Here is a 20,113-nt window from a genome sequence, read left to right as displayed (position 1 = left end):
AACTTCTTCCATTTTATTTAAAAAATGAGGAAACTGAGGCCCAGAAAAAATAAGTATGTTCAAAGTCTCACAATGATGAAATGGTGATGCTGTGACTAGGGCTCAGGTGTTTGTCTCTCTGTTCAGGGCTTCACCCCTTGCCCCTAGCTCTCCTCCCATCCATCCCACCACCCACCTTCAGTGATCCTTACCCTCTGCCTGGGCTCTGTGGTTGTGGAGACCATGACAGAGTTGCAGATGGTTAGGGCAAGGAAGAAGTCAGCAATGGTGGAGGTGGTGGAGGGGGAAGGCTTGACAGGTTTGGTGTCTGACAAGGTCTCCAGCCACAGGGCAGCATCGTGCACTTTGGGCAATAGATTTTTATCTGGAGTCACATCTTTTTCCTGAGAAAGAAAGGCCTAGATGAGAGTCTTTCCTGAAGGGACTGAGGAGGAAGGCCCCTCCAGCAGCTTCTATGCACACCTGGGGAAAGTATGATACAATCTTCCCTGAAGTCATGTCTCCAGCACATCTCCTCCTCCCACAGGCCTGGTCAATGTATTCTTATGTGATTCCTCCCTTTCCTCAACCTTACACGTCCATCAGTTATAGACTCTGGCAGCCCTTCCCTCAAGTTGCTCCCTGCCCTTCATTGCTGATGCCTTCAGCCAGGCACAGACCTCTAGTCTTCAAATCTGGATTTCTGCATCAGCCTCTGAAGTAATACTGCTGCCTCTCACCTCTTTTCTTTCAAACCCTTCATATGTATTAGCCATGCATCTTTCCAAAACATCATTTCCCTCAAGGTATTCTTGAGCTTGACACCCTTCAGATCTTCATTGTTAGCATAGTCAGTTCAGTCTGGCGCCTAAATCCTTCCACAGTCTGCATTCCTCCTCTTTACTCTTACTGTTTCTCTTTGCAGACCTGCTCAGCCTGCTGGTTTGTTTGCTGCCTTCTGGTTGTATACTCCCTTTTAATATTACCCCTGATCGTATCTTGTTTGGAAAGCCGTCTCTTGTCTACCAAAATCCTCCCTAGACTTCAGTAGCCATGAGAAGTTCCACATGTCCATGAGATTTTATCCAGCCCACAATGAGTTCTCAGTCTTTTGAGCCACAACAGCATGTTCTTGTGCTCAGAATGTCCACAGGAGTCAGGTAGATAAGGTGAATGAGGGTAGTGGGCTAAGGTACAGAGGACGACACTATGGGATGGCAGGGGCTGTGAGACTTGGCAAATCCTACTCTGCCTAAAAGGTGGCAACTGCTCTGCTAGTTGAGGTGCTCTGGTTCTAGTCCAGTTTGTGAAATCTATTGATTTTTCAAGATAAAGAGAGATAATGTGAGAACTCATTTTTTTTTTAAAAAGAAAAATCTGTGGGTTGGATCTGACTCATGGGTTTCCAATTTTTCACATCCTTGTAGAAACTACCACTTACACCGTCCCTTTGGAATTCACCACATATTGACCTATATTTTAAATTCAATTTTCTTATATCCATGTTGAATCTCTCTAGAGATAAGAGCCTCAGAAATAGAGACTGAATTTTCCACAAAGCGGTACATTCTAGAGCCCCAACTATTGCTTTGTTTGAAGCAGAAGCTCAACAAAACCTGGCTTTTAACAGGTACTACAAAAGCCACTGTGCGAAGAAATTTCCACACAAAACCATTTCTAACAGTGTTCATAGTTCACAGGTTAAAGTTTAGAAGAAATTCTATCAATGACTGAAAAAGATGGACTGAAGGAATCTTGATTAATTTGTGCAGGGTGAAGCCTGAGTGCCAATGAGCTAGACTGAGTGCCAGTGAGCTGGCAGGTTTTACAAATAAGAACCCAAATTGAGATTTAAAAAAAAAAAAAAAGAAAAGAAACAAAACCCTGTGGAGAAAGTGTCTTCTCTGATTACCAAATGCAATGACTCCAGAAGTCAGACTCTATTCTCCCTGCGTTGCTGGTATAGGTGAGAGCACAGGAGAGGAAACCCAGACATCCAAGGGAGGCACTTGATGCCTGCAGGGATGAGAGTTGGGCTTTCCAACAGCACAGGGAGATGAAGGGAAATGGACTGGAGCAAAGAGTTCCAGCCTTCATTTGGAGTGCTGTCCAAGAGTCAACGCTACACTTCCTCTGGTTCATACCATTTTAGGAAGACAACATCCAGAAAAAAGTATTTATTAAAAGGAAGAATGCTAGTAAAACTGCATCAAGTCTGCATTTCTTCTCATTGCCTTGTGATAAGCAATGGTGAACCATCCATACCATGTGGTGTCACTGTTTTCAGAAAGCCTAGGAAGGGAGCATGCACCATCTAACTTCTTTGCCTTTGAATGCAGTCTTCCTAGCAGGAGTTCACTTTGATAAAACCCTTCCTACTTTTCCAAGCAATGTCATTTATGTGACCTCACTGACTTCTCAGAGTCCCAACTTAACTGAAACCCAGAAAGATGGGCTGACTTAACCAGTGTCACTCAGTGAGTCAGTATAAAGCCAGAATCAGATGTCAGACCCTCTGATTTCAAGTCTAGAGTCTTTCTTTCCTTTCCGTGGTCACGGTAAAGTAGCAGTGTTCCCTTATTAATGCTCCTTGACAAACTTCCCTAGCCAGATTCCAGGCTCCACCCACTGCCTGTTATCAGTGTACCATCATCACTCAAGGGGCTTGGAGCTCATTTCTTAAGGTAGTAAGGATAGTTCCTATTCATACGTACTTCTTATATTCTGGATACATCCATTATCTCACTGTAGCTCCACAGTAACATTATCTGTCGAGTACTATTCTCCTGGTTGCCCATGTATCAGATGAGGAAACCACTGTCCAGGGAGATTAACTGTTTTTCCCAAGGTCACATGATAAGTGAAAGAGACTCCTTTACTTGATTTGAGATCGTCCAACTAGAATTCATGCTCTTAACCTCTGTGCCAGGCAAGATCTCCCACGAGAAGGAAGTAGCCTTTGGTACTTGTTGACAGCCAACATCTTTAGTGTTTGGCATCCCAAGCACAACTAAAAGGCTTATGTATCTAATCCTTAGGACTCAGCAGATAGTCTGTGAGATTATAAAAGGGATTATGGGAATCTTCTTTTTTGAGGAAAAAGATTTCATTTGGGGCTAGGGGTATACACAAATGGGATGCTTTTAACTCTTACCACAGATACACAGATCTGCAAACAAGCTTGGAGGTCATCAAAGCCAAATCTCCCATTTTTCTGATGATAAAATTGAATGTCAGAGGGGGAGAAAAGTGAACTACTCAAGACTGCACATTGAATTAGGGTCATAACTAGAGCAGTTTTCACACCACCTGACTCCCAGCTTCTGACAACATACTGCTTTGCGCTAAGCTATGCATTACGTATTTCCAAATGGCAACACAGTTAAAATGATTTAATGGTTATTTATTGCTTGTTCATTTACCCTTTAGTCTATGAGTGCCATGAGGGCAGAGACAGTCCGCGATATGTCCCCAGTGCCTGGCAGACAGCAAGCGTTCAAACCTTTGTTGACTCCTATCTAGGACACCATGCTACTCCACCACTGATTAACTCATGGGATCTCTTCGTTAAAACTCTTCTTTAGTATATTTCAACCCAATCATACAGCAATGCATTACCAAAAAAAAAAAAAAAAGAATCTCTGCTAAGAGCCTGCTTCTCTCTGGCACTGGCAGCAGGCCCAGCCTACAGGTGTCAGCAGCGGATGTCAGTTAAGCTTTATCCAGTCACCACAGAGTGTTCCCACAGGGCAAGGTTCTTCGTGGTTCCCTTTGCCCACAGCTCATTGGTTTCCTGTCTGGCCCATTAACATTTAGGAACTTGGCACTTAGGACACTTAGAGCAATGCCCCCTTCCTCCTCTGGCTAGTCTATTTCTCTGAAGGAAAAGAAATATAAAATTATGGGTTCCCAGTTGTTCAGATTAGAGCCTTGTGGCAGCCAGGTACCCAACTGGTTGGATTTCTTTCTACTAGAGAACACTTAAAGCTCATAAAAACCTTCTTTGACGAAGGTGATCTTGGATCTCACACTATACCCTCAAGGATCCTATTACTATCATTAGATAACATTTATTGACAATTTATAACAAAGTCAGGTGCTTTGCTAAGTGGGTTCATGTACATCATTTCATCATCATGACAGCATTGAAATAGCTACTGTTATTCTCCCATTTTAATTATGAGGTAAATGAGGCTCACTGAATTTAAGTAACTTGTCCAAGGTCACAAAACCAACAAAAATGATGGGTCTTGGATCCAGTTCTGCCTCCTGATACCAACACCTGAACCCTTAAACATGACGCCAGCACTTTCTAAACTTTAACATGCACACAAATCAACTGGACATTTTGTTTAAACTCAAATGCTGATTCAGCAGTTTGGAAGTGTGGCCTGAGCACCTGCATTTCTACAGGTTCTCAAGTACGCTCATGCTGCTGGTCCCAGGATCCCAGTTCGAGTAGCAAGAATTTATATGGCCACTGTGTGCTACGTGGCTGAGGTACGTCCCACATCGAAGGCTAGGGAAAGCAGGCCAACCTCTAGTCTACTACTCTTTTCTCAGTTTTAATGGTAACTCACCCAAGTTCACATTGGCAACGATCACTCATTGGGTGTAGCAGTTTGCTGCTATTAGGAATCCACGGAGCCAGCAGTGGAAATAAACAGGAACCCTCATGCCTAGCTTGGAAGAAAAATCTCTGTGGCTTGGTTCTTCCCAGGCTTCCATCCCCAGGCATTAACCTCTCTCCATACTTTACCTTTTACTCCAGCTACTCCTCAAAACTCCAGTTCTTCGTGTCACTTGCATTCCTCACCTCTCCCCGCTAGATGGTCTTCTCTTTGCTCTGGTTAATCTTTAATTTTGTCTCAAATTCAGCTCAGGTGCTAACCCTTCCAGGCAGCCCTCCCGAGGCCTCATCTGATGCAGGTGCACCTCTTCTGGGCTCCTACAGCATCTGTGCACCCATAACTCAGCACCAAGAGGAGTGTTCTCTAGGTACTGGTGTTCTTCTCTCCTCCCTTTTGGGTTCTAGCTCCTGAAATCAGGGACAATGCCCTATTACAACTTATATCCCAGCGCTTAGAACAGTATATGCCATATTGTCAATGCTTACTTAATGTTTGACGACAAATGACAGGCTATTCCAAAGAAATGGAGATACTGAGTGTAGATACACAGAATTGGAAGAAGTGGACAGAAACAGACCTATTTGTTGTCGGTGAGTGTCTGAACTAATACAACCTCTTGGGAAGTATTACTCAAAATTAAAAAGATACACACAATTTAGCAATTATGCTTGAAGAATAAATACTATAGAAAAATACACATGTATAAATAGACAACAGCTCAACCATCCAACAAATTCTAACACCCATTAAAAAAAAAAGACGAGGCAGCTCTCCACTGAATATCTGTCTACATCTATGAAATATTCTCCCAGATTCACTAGGTAAAAAGAAAAACAAAGTCCAAAACAACGTGCAAGGCATGCTAATATCTGCAGTAAAGGATGTGCTCATGTGTATACCACACTTGTATGCTCCCATGTAGTGAAACACCTCTGGGACATACACAAGAAAATGCAAATAATGGTTGTCACTGGGGTTGTGGGGAACAGAAGAGGAGGGAGGGAGACTTATTTTTTTTTACCATTTGACCTTCAGTTACTTTCTACCACTTACTTAATTATGTGGTTATAACACTTTCATGAACATAAACTTTCTTGGTTGCTGGGGAGCTGGAGGCTGAACTATGGCTTAGGAAAGTGATGATTTTGCCCAGGTTGAGGTTGTGACCTAGAGGACACTGCCTTTCATTTAAGAACCGGGAGAACCCAATGTTAACAAATATTTGCTTAAATAGAAGCATGTGGATTGTAAGATAAGCTTTTCCCAAAAGGGCCATAAGCCCCAAGGAAAGAAACTAAGTTGCCTAGCAAGAAGGGAGTTTTCCAGATCTTGCAAGACCTCGCCCCATGTGAAAAGGGTCACTGCAGCTGTGTGCCACCCTCTGGCACCCTGGAAGTTAAGGGAGGCACAGCTGATATAGGCTTCATCTGTTTCTGCCCTGTGTGGTCACAGTACTTCCGAAAAGATTTTGTGTGCTTGGCTAATTAAATCAGGACTCTTATCTAACTTTCGAGTGGGAGTTGTATCTGTGGGCTGTCCTCACCAGTCTGGAGCAGACTGGAAGTGCTGTACACATCTCTTTCAAAGAAAGGAAGGAAGACCAAGACTAGAGAAAGGAGGCAGAGGGCCAAAGACACCTCCTTTACTTTTCTCTATTGCATTCTTTCCAGACAGGTGGGAGAGGCCATGCCCACAGAAGGAAGTGGTGGTGCCATCTGGAGGAGCCTAAGCAGCCCCAATGCAAATTTTATGATTAGGGAGATATTCTTTGGTTTGATGGTTCCGGAAAAACTTTTGTAAGTGGCACTTCTAAACAAAGACTCTCTGCTCAAGTCTTGGCTTCTTACACACAAGCGGGGAAAAAAAAAACCCCAAACCCATTTCATTTTCCATCTGCCAGTACTCTTAAACATTGGCTTAGAGCTCACCACTTTCCTAAGTGTATTATCCCCACCCTAAAGCCACAGAGTTTATAGCAGCCAATTAGGCGGCATTAACTGATAACTTCCTTGTTCTTTGTAGTAAAAGAAAAAAAGCCAGCTTTTGTTGCTGTTAGCCTTGATGCTCATTTTACTTTGGGTTTAGGGCAAAGTTCCAAGGAAACCAACAACTGGCGTCTTGAGAATGTGGTAGGGTGCTTGCTCTGCCAGGACTTGGCAACGTGGAGGTTTTAGAGGCAAGTTCTGACTGATTTACAAAGGGAAGGTAAAGAACTGGGGGTGCCAAGAGACTATTATCCAACCAGACCAGATGTCAGATGGTCAGGTGGAAGAGGACACAAGCTTGGAGAGCTTGCTAAGAGTGGGTGGGGACGGGAGCCAGGAGGTCCACCTGGGACTGCCACAGATATTCTCTATGGACTAATTCAAGGACCTGCCACTCCAGCCACAGACATTGTATGGGTTAGTTTCAGAGCCCCTTAAAGCAGCCTAAATCACTCCCTTTCTGCCAATGCCTCCCAAGCTATAGCAGATGTCCATTTGAGCCAAAGGAAGATTATTTTCTAGAGGGGCAATGCTATGCTTACGGAGGTTCTTGATCTTGTTGCTCACTAGAATCATCAGAAATAAAAAAGATGGAATATTACACCAAAAATGAAGGATGTACTGCATGGTGACTAGCATAACATAATAAAAAATTATTATAAAAAAAAGAAATAAAAAAGATGAATGCTTCGGCCCTACCCTAGACCAAATATACCAGAATCTCAGGGGATAGGGCTTGACATTGCACTTAATGAAAACTCCCATTTCCCATGTCGTTAGATACGAACATTTGTGCAAGTCAGACAGCTTTCCTTGAGAGAGATTGTTTAAGACTTCTATGAGTTATCTATCCAGAACACATGATTTTAAGAATTAAGTCCTCAAAATAAACTCATGAGACAGAACAATAATCCTTCTTAAAGATGAAGATATTGAGGTTCTAGCTCAGTAAGTTGACCAAAGTCACAGAAGAGACGAAGGAGCGAAGATGAACACCTGGGTCATGTGACCCCAAATGTACCTAATTTGTAGCTAGAAGGGACTTGCAGGTCGACATACACATCATGCTATTTAACTTTTAGAACAGCCAGTGATAGTTGTAGGCCCTAGTGATAGATAGGCCCTGAATAAAAGTTACACTGCCTGGCTCAGGGCTGCAGTTTTCCTGGGCTACTAAGATTTGTCAGGCTGAACAAGGGGGAGCGAATCTGTGTGTCCCAACTGAGATCTACAAAAGAAAGCTTCCTGTTTCTCTCTGTGTGTCTTGGGGAAGACATTTCATCCAAATGGATGAAAGACCTCGATGTGAGACAGGAATCCATCAAAATTCTAGAGGAGAATATAGGCAGCAACCTCTTTGACATCGGCCACAGCAACATTTTTCATCACACATCTCCAAAGGCAAGAGAAACAAAAGAAAAAATGAACTTGTGGGACTTCATCAAGATAAAAAGCTTCTGCACAGCCAAGGAAACAGTCAAAAATCTAAGAGGCAGCCCACGGAATGGGAGAAGATATTTGCAAATGACACTACAGATAAAAAACTGGTATCCAAGATCTACAAAGAACTTCTCAAACTCAATACACAAGAAACAAATAAATCAAAAAATGTGCAGAAGATACGAACAGACACTTTTCCAATGAGGACATACAAATGGCTAACAAACACATGAAAAAATGTTCAAAATCATTAGACATCACGGAAATTCAAATCAAAACCACATTGAGATACCACCTTACACCAGTTAGAATGGCAAAAATTGACAAGGCAGGAAACAAATGTTGGAGAGGATGTGGAGAAAGGGGATCCCTCCTACACTGTTGGTGGGAATGCAAGTTGGTACAGCCACTTTGGAAAACAGTGTGGAGGTCCCTTAAAAAGTTAAAAATTGAGCTACCCTATGATCCAGCAATTGCACTACTGGGTATTTACCCCAAAGATACAGACATAGTGAAGAGAAGGGCCATATGCACCCCAATGTTCATAGCAGCATTGTCCGCAATACCTAAATCGTGGAAGGAGCTGAGATGCCCTTCAACAGATGACTGGATTAAGAAGATGTGGTCCATTATATACAATGGAATATTACTGGCCATCAAAAAGAATGATTTCTCAACATTTGCTGCAACATGGACAGGACTGGAGGAGATATGCTAAGCGAAATAAGTCAAGCAGAGAAAGACAATTATCATATGGTTTCACTCATTTATGGAACATAAGAAGTAGGAAGATCGGTAGGAGAAGAAAGGGAAGAAGAAAGTGGGGAGGGTAAACAGAAGGGGGAATGAACCATGACAGACTATGGACTCTGGGAAACAAACTGAGGGCTTCAGAGGGGAGGAGGGTGGGGGAATGGGATAGACTGGTGACGGGTAGTAAGGAGGGCACGTATTGCATGGTGCACTGGGTGTTATACGCAAGTAATGAATCATGGAACTTTACATCAAAAACTAGGGTTGTACTGTATGGTGACTAACATAATATAATAAAAAATATTATTAAAAAATAAAAAGTTGTTAACTAATAAAAAAAATAAAAAGAGAAGCCAGAAATCTATATGTTTATATGAAACCTCCCAATTTCTAAACACTGAACATTTAAAATGAACAAGAAGTGTAACTGGCCAACAAAACACATATGAGGATTGCAGATAAGACCATTTTGAGAGCTCTTCAAGATTTATACAGTCTTTTTTCTTTCATATCCCAGAGTCCCCTCCCATCTATCCCCAAAAGAGGCCACTTGCAACTTGAAGAGTAAAATACAGGTACTTACTATGGAGCTGCTGAAGGCCACAGGAGGCTGTGAGCTTTCATAGCGTCCCACAGACCTTTGTCGGGAGTGGCCCTGGATGGGTACCTGGGCACTGTGGCATCTCCTCAGAGGCTGGGCCCATCCTTGGCCTCTCAGTGTTGCTGGGCCCTGAGTCCATCGGGCTGGGAAGGACAGGCACTGGTACTGGGTCCACTCTTCACTGTCTGAGTCAAGCTCCCTTGGAGTCTCCAGTCTCTTGGCTGCAAGAAAGGAGTCCTGCTGTTGCACCAGTCATACCTTGGCCAAGTCATGGTCTTACTTGGGGTAGAGGAAAGAGCACAGAGTAAGAGCACTTTGCTGCTCTGGAGCATGGGCAACTGGGCTACCTTGACTAGAGAAAGAGGGGTGCAACTAAGTTGCACAGATTCAAATATAGCTCTACTCCTTCCTAGCTATGTGACTGAGCTTTGACTAAACCTGTGCCCCTATTTCCTCCATTAGGGGTTTTAAAAAAGTACCTAACTCATAGGGTTGTTTGGAAGACTTAATAAAATAGTGTGTCAAAGTGATTGATATACTCTGAGTACTGGTCAGAGTAGTTGTTATTATTATTAAAAAGAGATTGGAAGCTCCCATTTAAGTGGTTACCACATGGCAAGGGTGATTGGGGGACCCATAATATCGCTCCCTTTCTTCTTTTTTCCTCCCACTCAAAAGAATGAATGCTGCTCTCTTGAGAGTTTCTTTTCTTAGTTAGAAAGTATGTGTGTTGTGTTTGTGGTGTGATGGTGGAGGGCTGCTGAGGAAATCAGGTCAGCTTTACAGGCCACCTTCAGTCCATGTGTGATGACAGTCCAGGCATTGTTCAGCCATACTTCCTAAGTCAAAGCTCTGCTTCAGTAAAAATCCAAAAGATCAGTTAATGTGGAAGGCTTTTCCTGGATGTATTGAATCTGATCATGTGTCTACACTGAGGCCAGTCCTGACATGTCAGGTAAAGTGACCCCCAAAATTCTTAAACCTCGGCTGTATAACTGGTACATAATTTGTACATGTTTCCAGTACATTCCTGACAGACAAAAATCCTGTGTGTAAATAGCACCAAAGACCGAATGGAGGGCTACCACACAAGAGATCACTGATAGCCTTTGTGAACAAAGGAAAGTTTACAGGTGATGAGAACAGAACTGATCTAGGAAAAGGAAGCCCACAGGGATACAGGAAGCAACCTGCCACAGAGCCAGGAAACCTCTGTGGGGATCCAGGAAAATGTCTTTCATTATCATTCTTTTAGGAGAGCAGGGTGATTCATTTAGAAAGAGGGCTAAGGGCCCCTAGGAACCTTCGTACCATTTTCTTGGTGAGAATACTCGCTGCCCATGATAGTGCAACGCCGAAAGACCATCTTGTTCTCAGTCAGTGTCCCCGTCTTGTCAGAGAAGACATACTGGATCTGGCCCAAGTCCTCAGTGATGTTGAGGGCTCGACACTGAATGGGCAAATCGGTCTCTTCATCATACAGGTCAAGGTCATTATGCAGGAAGAAGACTTGCCCGAGCTTCACCAGCTCAATGGACACGTACAGGGAGACTGGGATCAGCACCTGTAGGGAGATTGATTCCCACAGTGTCAGAGACCAGGCCAGTGTCCCGTCTCAGAACTCTCACCAGTGGGTAGCAAAGGCATTTAATGGAAAGCTGAGGTCAGCTCACATGATGGACTTTCTCTGAGAAACTAAAGGTCAATGACTTTATGCCTCCCTTGGAATTCTTAGGGGCATCTGAAAAACAGGTGCCTTCTTCAACCAGGGAGGTCTGGTACAGAGTACACACTCACTATTGGTTGTTTAATGACCGAGTGGTTAGGGAAGAAGGAGCTCTAGTGCCTCTGTCAGAGTTTCCTGATACCCCTCAGATCGCTGTGCCACTAAGGGCTGTCACTAACTTTTATATGTATTCAGACCCATTGTTGATTACTGTCTCTGATTCAATACCTAATATCTTCCAAGCGCTTGTTGGGTGTCAGATCCTGTGCTGGGTCCTGGAGATGGCAGCAAGCAGAACAAAATCCCTGGCTTTGAAGACCTCACATTCCAGTAAACAAATAAAGAAATATATATCAGGCAGTGAAAAAGAAAAGTCAAGAGGGTAGAAGGTGGTGACTGGGAGGGACTCTTTTATAAACCATGACCTTTGAGCAGAGATCTGAAGAAATGAGGGTGTGAACCAGGAAGTTATCTGTGGGAAGAGGAGCATTCTGGGCAAAGACTGGGATGGGAGTGGGCTGGGTAATTGAGGGGAAAGAATAAGCAGGTCTTGTACGAATGAGCAGGAGATGGCTAGGCGGTGAGGCCAGTGGGGAAGTCAGAGTCCAGATCATGTAGGGCCTCGTTCACTGCCATAGGACTGTGGATTTCTCTTGGAGCAGATGTGAAACTATTGGGAGTGTTCTGGGCAGAGGAACAGTATGGTCCAACTCACATTTAAAAAAGATTACTCTGCTAAATGCATGAATGAACTAATGACTGAAAAAATTACACCTGTAAGAGAACAAAACACCCTCAAATACTACAAGAAATTGAATGTAAATGGAGCTTCATCAAAACAAAACTGCAATTTCCCTCATCTTTTCATTGACTGTAACTTCTTACAGAGCCTGAAGAATTTATTCATCTTTTTATTCCTTACTGCCCCTTTCTTGTAGGTGCTCTATGCTTTTGTGTTTTCTCCTCTATAGGGCCAGTTGTGTTTTTTCCCTCTAAATCTATCAGATGCTAAAACATTAACCTGTGGGTTTTAGAGGGAACACAAGCAGGGGAGTGGGAGAGGAAGAAGCAGGCTCCCAGCGGAGAAGCCTGATGCGGGGCTCCATCCCAGAATGCCGGGATCACACCCTGAGCTAAAGGTAGATGCTTAACGACTGAGCGACCCAGGCACCCCATAACCTGTGTTTTTTTTTTTTTTCTCCCAATCCTTAGGGCTTGATGGTTCTCTGCAGTTCTCTGAGCTATTTTATCTTCTTCTGTTCCCAGGTCATTAGGATTTTACCTGTTCTTTTATATCTGGCAAAGAGGCGGGTACACTTGGATTACTACTATAATCTTACTCTTAAATAGAAAAGCCTGATAAATATTTTCCTCCACTATTATCTGAGAGCAAGGTTCCTTCCACAAGGTAGGGCTTGTCCTGACATTACCCCAAATGTGAGTACCTTCAAAGACTCACAAGAAAGCAATGACCATTTTTTTCATCTTATTTCAGTTAGTTCTTTCTTGGGGCCAGCACTGTTTTTTCTTTATTTCACAAAGTTGTGCAGGTACTGATCATAGGTCTTCTTGAGCCCCTCGCTAGGGAGGGCTTCCTACCTGGAGCAGGATGATCATTGTAAGGAACATGTAGAAGCCTCCAAGGGCAAGGGGAGGGAAGCTGCCCTTGGCATCTGGCACATCAAAGGGAGGGTGTTCTTCAAAGGTCCCATTCCAGAGGCAGTGACCTGAGAGCAGGCAAAATCAGAGATTAAGCAGAATCTTCACTTAATTCTATATTAATCTAATTAAGGGCTATTATATCAGCACTTTATTTATTCCTGAAAGTGAGTGTGCTTTGGAGGAGCCCATCCCTATTTTGTACAGCCTAGTTCTGTATGTATGCATTCATCTAAAGTGGTCCTTCACATCCCCTACATTTCAATCTCTTGATGGAATTAAAGTCTGTCTCACCAGGAGGAGACTAGCATGGGGATTGCTTATATTTTGATGCAGTCCTGTTATAGAAGGATTGGAAAGAGAAAAGGGGACCCAGGTTCTTTTCGGTTGTGTGGTGAAAAGTGCATGGCTGGGGATCTTGATAGACCTGTAAGCTAGCCCTTCTTCTTCCCCCATGCATAAACCCATTCATCCGTCTACCCATCCACATTTTCACAATTCATCTATTCATCCACCCACCCATCCACAGTTCATCCATCCATACACTCACTCACCCATGTCTCTGTTCACCCACTCTTCCCTGCTGTCCCCCCCCCCCATCCAACATTTATTAATTCAGGAAGGAATTGGTCTCAGCTCTTTTCTTTGAGGAGGTCCCTAAGTCAGACCAGATGTAAAGGGACAAATCCCACAGTGTGAGAGGTATTATGCAGAGTGTGGAACGCTATGAGAACTCATAGTAACATATTCAAATGCAGAACGAACCCTGTTTCCTTGTCCACAGATGGGGATAAACATTCATCACTTGAGGATTAATAAGAGGAAATGCTACAGAGCTTTCTGAATCCCAGTGTCTCATCTGTCAATTAGTAATAATACCTCCTCTGTGGGGTTACTGTGAAAATAGAATAACCAAATGTGTATAATGCTCTCAGCCCCAGGATAGGAACTACAGGGAAAAAAAAGCATAGGGGAAGCTGTCTTGTCCCCAGGATGCTTCTTTGCCCAGGAGGTTGGGCCCAATGCCATTATACATGGCAGAAGAAAGGAGATCTACAGACATGAGGTTATTTTAAGGTATTATTATAGAGCAGATAACTCTAGCCTTCAAGGGAGACAGGGAAGTCTGCATGAAGGAGGAGCCCTTGAGAGGTCCTGAAGACCAGGAAGGCTTCAGGTGATCAAAAAGGCCTAGGGAGGGCATTCTGGGCAAAGAAAAAAAAGACCATCATCTTTATGCAGTCCAAGTAAGCATACAATAGAGAACTCTTGAATGACACTGACTTGAGAGCTTTCATAGCAGGCACTGTGCTTTAATTAGGCACCATCAGAGGCCTGTCACTGTGTATGAGTAGTGGTTCTCAGACAGCATACAATTCTTCCCCTCCCTGTTACTTTTTCAATTTACTTATTATTTTGGGCAATCTGCCAAGCAGATTCTGGTTTGCCTATACTTTATCTCACTGTGTGACCTTTTAATCATTAACTTCCTTTCTTTGGAGACACAGTGAGATGATCTAAAATGTCCTTTCCAGCTCACACGCTGCCTCAAAAAACCTGTTCTGAAGCAGAGGCAACAAACAGTTCCTGCAGTGTCTCTGAGGGCATGGAGGTGGCCACAAGCGGATGGTGTTGTTCCCTTACTTCACTGGCCCTCTGGGTATTCTCCTCCCAGCTGCGGGCCACCCTCACCTGGAGTGCCATTAGACACATCTGGGAAGCACAGTTAAAAACCCCAGGGTACTCATGAGACTAAATCCCCTCGTCCTCACCATGGTGGCACACAAAATCTCCCTGGGCCCTAGGAGGTCTTATCTTTTCAGACACAATCTTCCAAGAACAGCGATGGGCACAATTTCTGACCAAGGCAAGTAAAGAGCAAACACCATTGTTGCTCACTCGTTTGGGGTCAGCAGGGGGTTCTGGACTTAGCATGAATTTTTCCTCTTGATCGTCTCTGAGGACCATCCTTAGAGAAAGTAGATAAGACCAAGTGTCCCTCTTTGCCTACACTCTGAGAATCAACTTAAATGGCTCAAATTATTCATGTCTATACCTCTGCAGCTTTCCACACTCAGCAGTTATAGAACGTGGCCGCAGACTGGTTCTAATCAGGTCTCCATGCTTGGCCTTGCTCTTGCCACACCGAAGAGCCAAATGCTCCTTTGCATAAAATGATTCTCCTTCCTACCTCTGTGCTTTGCTTGTGCTGTTCCTGGGGCTAAGAGTGACTTCTCTCTTTTCACAGTTACCCCCCGCCCCCATCCTGTCTCTGCTGCCTACCTCCTGTGGTGAATGCCTATTGCATTCAGGGATCAGCTCCATTGACCTCTTCGAGGAAGACTTCCTCCCCCGATGCTCTCATATTACCAACAGTAGTGTGAATAATGGCCTCCTCCGATGTCCACATCCTAACATCCTGGCCCCAACAATATGCTATCTTACATGGCAAAAGGGGCTTTGAGAATGTGATTTAAGTTAAGGGTCTTGAGATGGGGAAGAGTGTCCTTGATTATCCAGGTGGGCCCAGTGATGTAGTTATAAATGTCCTTATAAAAAAGAGGCATAGGGAGATACTACTACAGAAAAAGGAGAAGGAAGTGTGAGCAGAGATTGGAGTAACGCACTTTGAAGAAAGAGGAAGGAGTCAGTAGAAGCTCAAAAAGACAAGAGACAGAGTCTCCCCTCAAAGCCTCCAGAAGGAGTGAGCCCTGCTGACCCTTGAACTGATCCAGTAGAATTAATTTTGGACTTCTTACTTCCAGCACTGTAACAGAATAAATGAGTATTGTTTTAAACTGCTAAATTTGTGTTGTCTTTTTATAGCAATGATAGAAAACTAAGATAGTACTTGCATGTATAGGACAGATTATACCAATTCTGTTCATGTGTTGGACTTCTTCCTGCTAAACCATGAGCTCTTAAGGACTAGTCCTCAAACTGATTCATCTTTTTATTTTCTTATGCTAAGAGAGTGCCTGGGTTCAGTAAGTATTTCTTGGAGAAATAAATGATAGATAATAGTCCTAATATTTAGAGTACATAATAATTTCAGCAGGTTTTCATAAGCATTTTTTTTAAAAAGTAATCTCACCCCTAGCATGGGGCCAGAATTCAGGATCCTGAGCTCAAGAGTCACACGCTCTATTATCTGAGCCAGCCAGGTGCCCCCACAAGCATTTTTATCTGATTGATAGCCTATTAAAATACAGGGTAGGATTTATTTTTTTATTAACTCTAATAGATGAGGAAACTGAGACTCAGCTGAAACAACTTCCCCAAAGAAACAGAAGTTTACTGTGGTCTTGTTCCTTCTAGAACATTCCATACCTATAGCTCCAATGAGACACATGAGGAAGAGGAGTCCAATGCAGAAGAAGATGTCTGTGTTCATGCGCCGCTCAATCTTGCTGCGTTTATACCGTGGGCCCTTGTTGTTCAGCATGGCTTTTGTCTCGTGGCCTTTGAGAGAAAATGAGGTAATAAGTCTTAACTTCTGTTTTCCTCTGGCCTGGCTCATATCCTTAGCTCTTCTCACAGGAGCTTACAATAGAAGAGAGACTTCTTCCTCTACATAAATCTTTCCTGCCTCAGGGAGATTGCTGAGCACAGCTGCAGAGGCCTCACACAATTTTTCACATGTGTTTACTGAGCATCACCTCCACACCAGACACTGTAGTACACAATGACAGAGCTAAGGTTGTACACTGCACAACTCAAGAAACACCCCTCATTCAGTTGTTGTTGTAGATTTGTAGGTTTATCATGATACGTTTCTGCAAATGTACAGTAAGCTGTCTAGAGGAAGGGCTATTTTTTTTTTTCTAATTTGCACAAAGGCACTGTTATGGGCTAATGGTAGGATACAAGGACGAGACAGATGACTCACATTTTGGTGAAAATATTCAAGAAAACAAATAAATAATTACAGTTAGTAATAAGTCCCATGAAATAAACAATGGGCTGATAAGTAAGAGATGGTGTTACAGAACATGGTCAGGGAAGGCTTCTCAGAGGAGGTGACATATAAGGGACATCTTAAAGGAGAGAAAAGAGTTGGGAGAACATGGTTTTGGGCTTGGGCAACAGTACATGCCAAGGCCCTGTGGCAGGACAGTGCCTGAGGCCAATAGTTTTCATTCTTGTCTCTTTGCCTCAGGTGTTGGTGTTGCTTGTGTAAGAGTGGTAGGGGCCAAAAACCTCCACTCCAGCATTGGCCTTGAGCTGCTCTACACTTATCCTGGAGTTCTGCATAAAATTTTGTTCAAAGCGAGGACAACAGAATTTGAAAACTACCAATCTCATCCAATCACCCTTGTTCCAGTTGGAGACTGGGGACCAAAGAGTAGAAGGGACCTGCCCAAATGGAAAGAACCATGACATCAGAGCCATACTGAGAACCCAGGATTCTGATTCCCACTCTTTCTCCTACCAATTCATGGTACCCAGGCCACACAACTAAGAGCTGAGAGCCAAGCTGAGATTTTGTCTTTAGACAGAGCCTGTCCTTTGGGGCTGTTAAACTTAACCACCATGCTGTACTTCACAGCAAATTAAAAAAACACCACATATTTGCTGTGCAAAATTAAAGAAAACCAATATATCAACTCCAGCAGTGAATGGCTTTAATGCTCTTTAGCTGGTTGCCTTGTGGATTTAAAGTGGCAACAAAACAGTAGGAGTGAGCAAACGCTGGGCTTATTAATCAGACTCAAGTTGCTGTAGTTGTGAGGGGGGCGGGTTTCCACAGCAATGAGCACAGGCTGACTGCACTGGTGGCTTCGTGCCTTTCCCACCTGCTTCAGGCTCACGTCACGTCAGGGGTCCTCAGATCTCCCTCTTTACCCACCTGCTCCTCACCTTCTGAAATCCCTCTGTTCGTTTGATAAACGTTGGGCTCACAAGGAAGGCAGTATGGTGTAATGGTTGGAATGTGGTCTCTAGAGTCAGAGCTTGTCTCTGTAGAGACTTGACATTAGGTTATAAGGAATTAATCTCAGGAGACAAATGATCTTGGGTGAATTAATGCCTTTGTACCTCACTCAATTCCTCATCTGCAGAATGAGAGAAAAGAGTTGTGTGTGTGTGTTTGGGGCAGAAGAATGAATTAATATACACAAAGTATCTAAATTACTTCCTTACACACAGTAGGGACTCAATAGATGTTTGCTGTGAGGAGCACACACCTTTATGTTGGATCTCTTCCTTCTGGGAGGCTCACTTTGACCTTTTTGGGCCTTAGACGCTGAGGTGCTCCTATTTTGTTTATTCATATTTTCAGAGGAGAGAATGTGACTCTAGACAAGTTGTTCTCAACCAGGGGTGATTTTACTCCCCAGGGGACATCTGGCAATGTATTGAGAAATTTTGGGTTGTCACATCCTAATGGCATCTCGAGGCCAGGGATGCTGCTAAACATTCTACAGGACAGCCCCCAACCACAAAGAACAATCTAGAACAAAATGTCAATAGTACCAAGGTTGAGAACCCCTTGCTCTAGATAACTATACTAAAACAATTAGTGCCATTTTTGTTCACACTTTTTGAGAACCTAATATGTGCCAGGCACTGTGTTAGGCTCCTTTCACAGACAATGTTATTTGACCCTGATAACCCTACAAGGTGAGAACTATTAGACCCTTGTGTTGAAAGCTTAACCAACACACTGAGGAACATGCAGCCAGCCAGCAGATGTCACCCCCAGGCACCCTGACTCCTCACAGTCATGATTTACTCTCTCCCAAATCTGCCTCCTCATTTACCATGCTCATCACTCACTCAGAGTTTCATTTCTGATCAGGCAGAGAAGCAAACTCCAAGCCCAAGTGGGATTTTTTGCTGGGGTTGGGATTTCTTCAGAGTTTATCTTTAGTAGGTCTACCAGATAGCATTGAACTCCATTGCCAAAGACCCTTGAAAAGAGTCACCTGAACTGACAAACACAATCCCCCTCTGCCAAGTTAGGGAAAGCTAGCTAGACTGGGACATTATCTTTTTAAAAACCTGTTTTTCTTTGCCAGTTTCAAAAAGTGAATCTTCAGGTAGATTGATGTTTAAATTCTCTGCCATATCCATCAAAAGTGGGGTTCTATGAATTCCAAATCAAAGAAAATAACAAACACAATATTTCAAGATGTCCTAGCAAGTGGGACACCCAGGAAAACATAATCTGGGGTCTTCCAGGGAAGGTAGACACTCCAGGGAGACTGTTTTCTCTGCAGAGGAAGAAGTCTGCAGTTGTCGATGAAACAGCTGAAATTTATTGAGCACCAACCGAGTGCTGGGCGCTGGGTACTGGATATATAGCAGCAGTCCCAAGACGGCCTCTAAGACTACAGGTTCATTGTATAAGGGCTGCTTTTTGTTTTTTCCCCATCGGAACACAAAATCAAAGTGGAAAGGAGAGCTAGAGCACCACAAAATGAATAAGTAATACACACATAACTGCAGAAGCAACAGCGAAAACCCAAGGAGTGCTCACCGTGTTAGACATAATCTGTTTCATGTGTTGGGTCATTTGATCTCACGAGTACATTGTGAGACTGAGCCAAATGTTCTTCCCATTTGCATAGGTGAGGAAATGGAAGCACCATTTTCACAAAAAGGTGAGTTGTTAAGTTGGGTGAGATTATTCCTCAGGCTCAAGAAAGCACTCTTCATCCTGCCTGTAGTTAGTGTCACAAACCCAGCAGAGGTGAACGAGCACGAACCCCTCTTTCTGTTCCGATGAGTGACGTTAGCTTGGAATCTAGCACGTCTCTTGCGAACCAAGTAAGCTGCTGTGATTCTAGTCTCACTTTGCTGAGCTGAGAAATGGGAAGTTTCTTGTAGCCCTCAGAACATTCCCACTGACTGAAGGTGGATTTGGAGGGGATGGGAGCGGGAGGGGAAGGGGAAGGCACAACGTAAATCAATGACCTGCATAGATGACGATGCCAACAGCCACCTCGGTGTTTCTGATGGTGCAGCCTCGAAGCAGAAGACTCTCACTGCCAAAGCCAGTCCTCGTCTGGTCAGGATGCTCCCTGGGGATGAAGAAATACCGGGAGCGGTTAGGTGGCCTCTTCACGCTGTCACTGGTTGCATCACAGAATTAGAAGTGGTGAGTGAACACGATCCCTCTCCTCCCTCTTTTTCAGAAGTGTAATGGGCATTATTAACTCGGCATCTGGTCTCCAGGTTCAAGAACAACCTTCATTGCTCCTGGGAGGCCTGGTGGGGGCTGGACCTTTAAAAGGAATTATCCATCCCTACGGAAATCATTTAGCCACCTCAAAGTCAGAGCTCTGCTGAAAAAGCATTGGCTTCAGTTTTCTCACTCAGAATGGTTTAGTGTGGG

The 20,113-nt window shown here is 43.7% G+C and overlaps 1 protein-coding gene across 1 annotated transcript in view; it reads right to left on the bottom strand.

The window, feature by feature from the left end:
• Window positions 1-20,113, bottom strand: part of ATP10B (ATPase phospholipid transporting 10B (putative)) — a 113,979-nt gene that overhangs the window by 56,802 nt on the left and 37,064 nt on the right. Inside the window, exons 5-10 of the mRNA XM_008692415.1 lie at window positions 19,693-19,799; window positions 16,105-16,236; window positions 12,715-12,842; window positions 10,701-10,953; window positions 9,372-9,610; window positions 192-383 (exon numbers count right to left, since the gene is read on the bottom strand). Coding sequence (XP_008690637.1) covers window positions 192-383; window positions 9,372-9,610; window positions 10,701-10,953; window positions 12,715-12,842; window positions 16,105-16,236; window positions 19,693-19,799 — 1,051 coding nt within the window. The remainder of the gene's footprint in view (window positions 1-191; window positions 384-9,371; window positions 9,611-10,700; window positions 10,954-12,714; window positions 12,843-16,104; window positions 16,237-19,692; window positions 19,800-20,113) is intronic.

The sequence above is a fragment of the Ursus maritimus genome, unplaced genomic scaffold (genome assembly GCF_017311325.1).
Source record: "Ursus maritimus isolate PB19 unplaced genomic scaffold, ASM1731132v1 scaffold_15, whole genome shotgun sequence".
NCBI lineage: Eukaryota > Metazoa > Chordata > Mammalia > Carnivora > Ursidae > Ursus > Ursus maritimus.
This window is presented reverse-complemented; position numbering and strand designations above follow the sequence as displayed.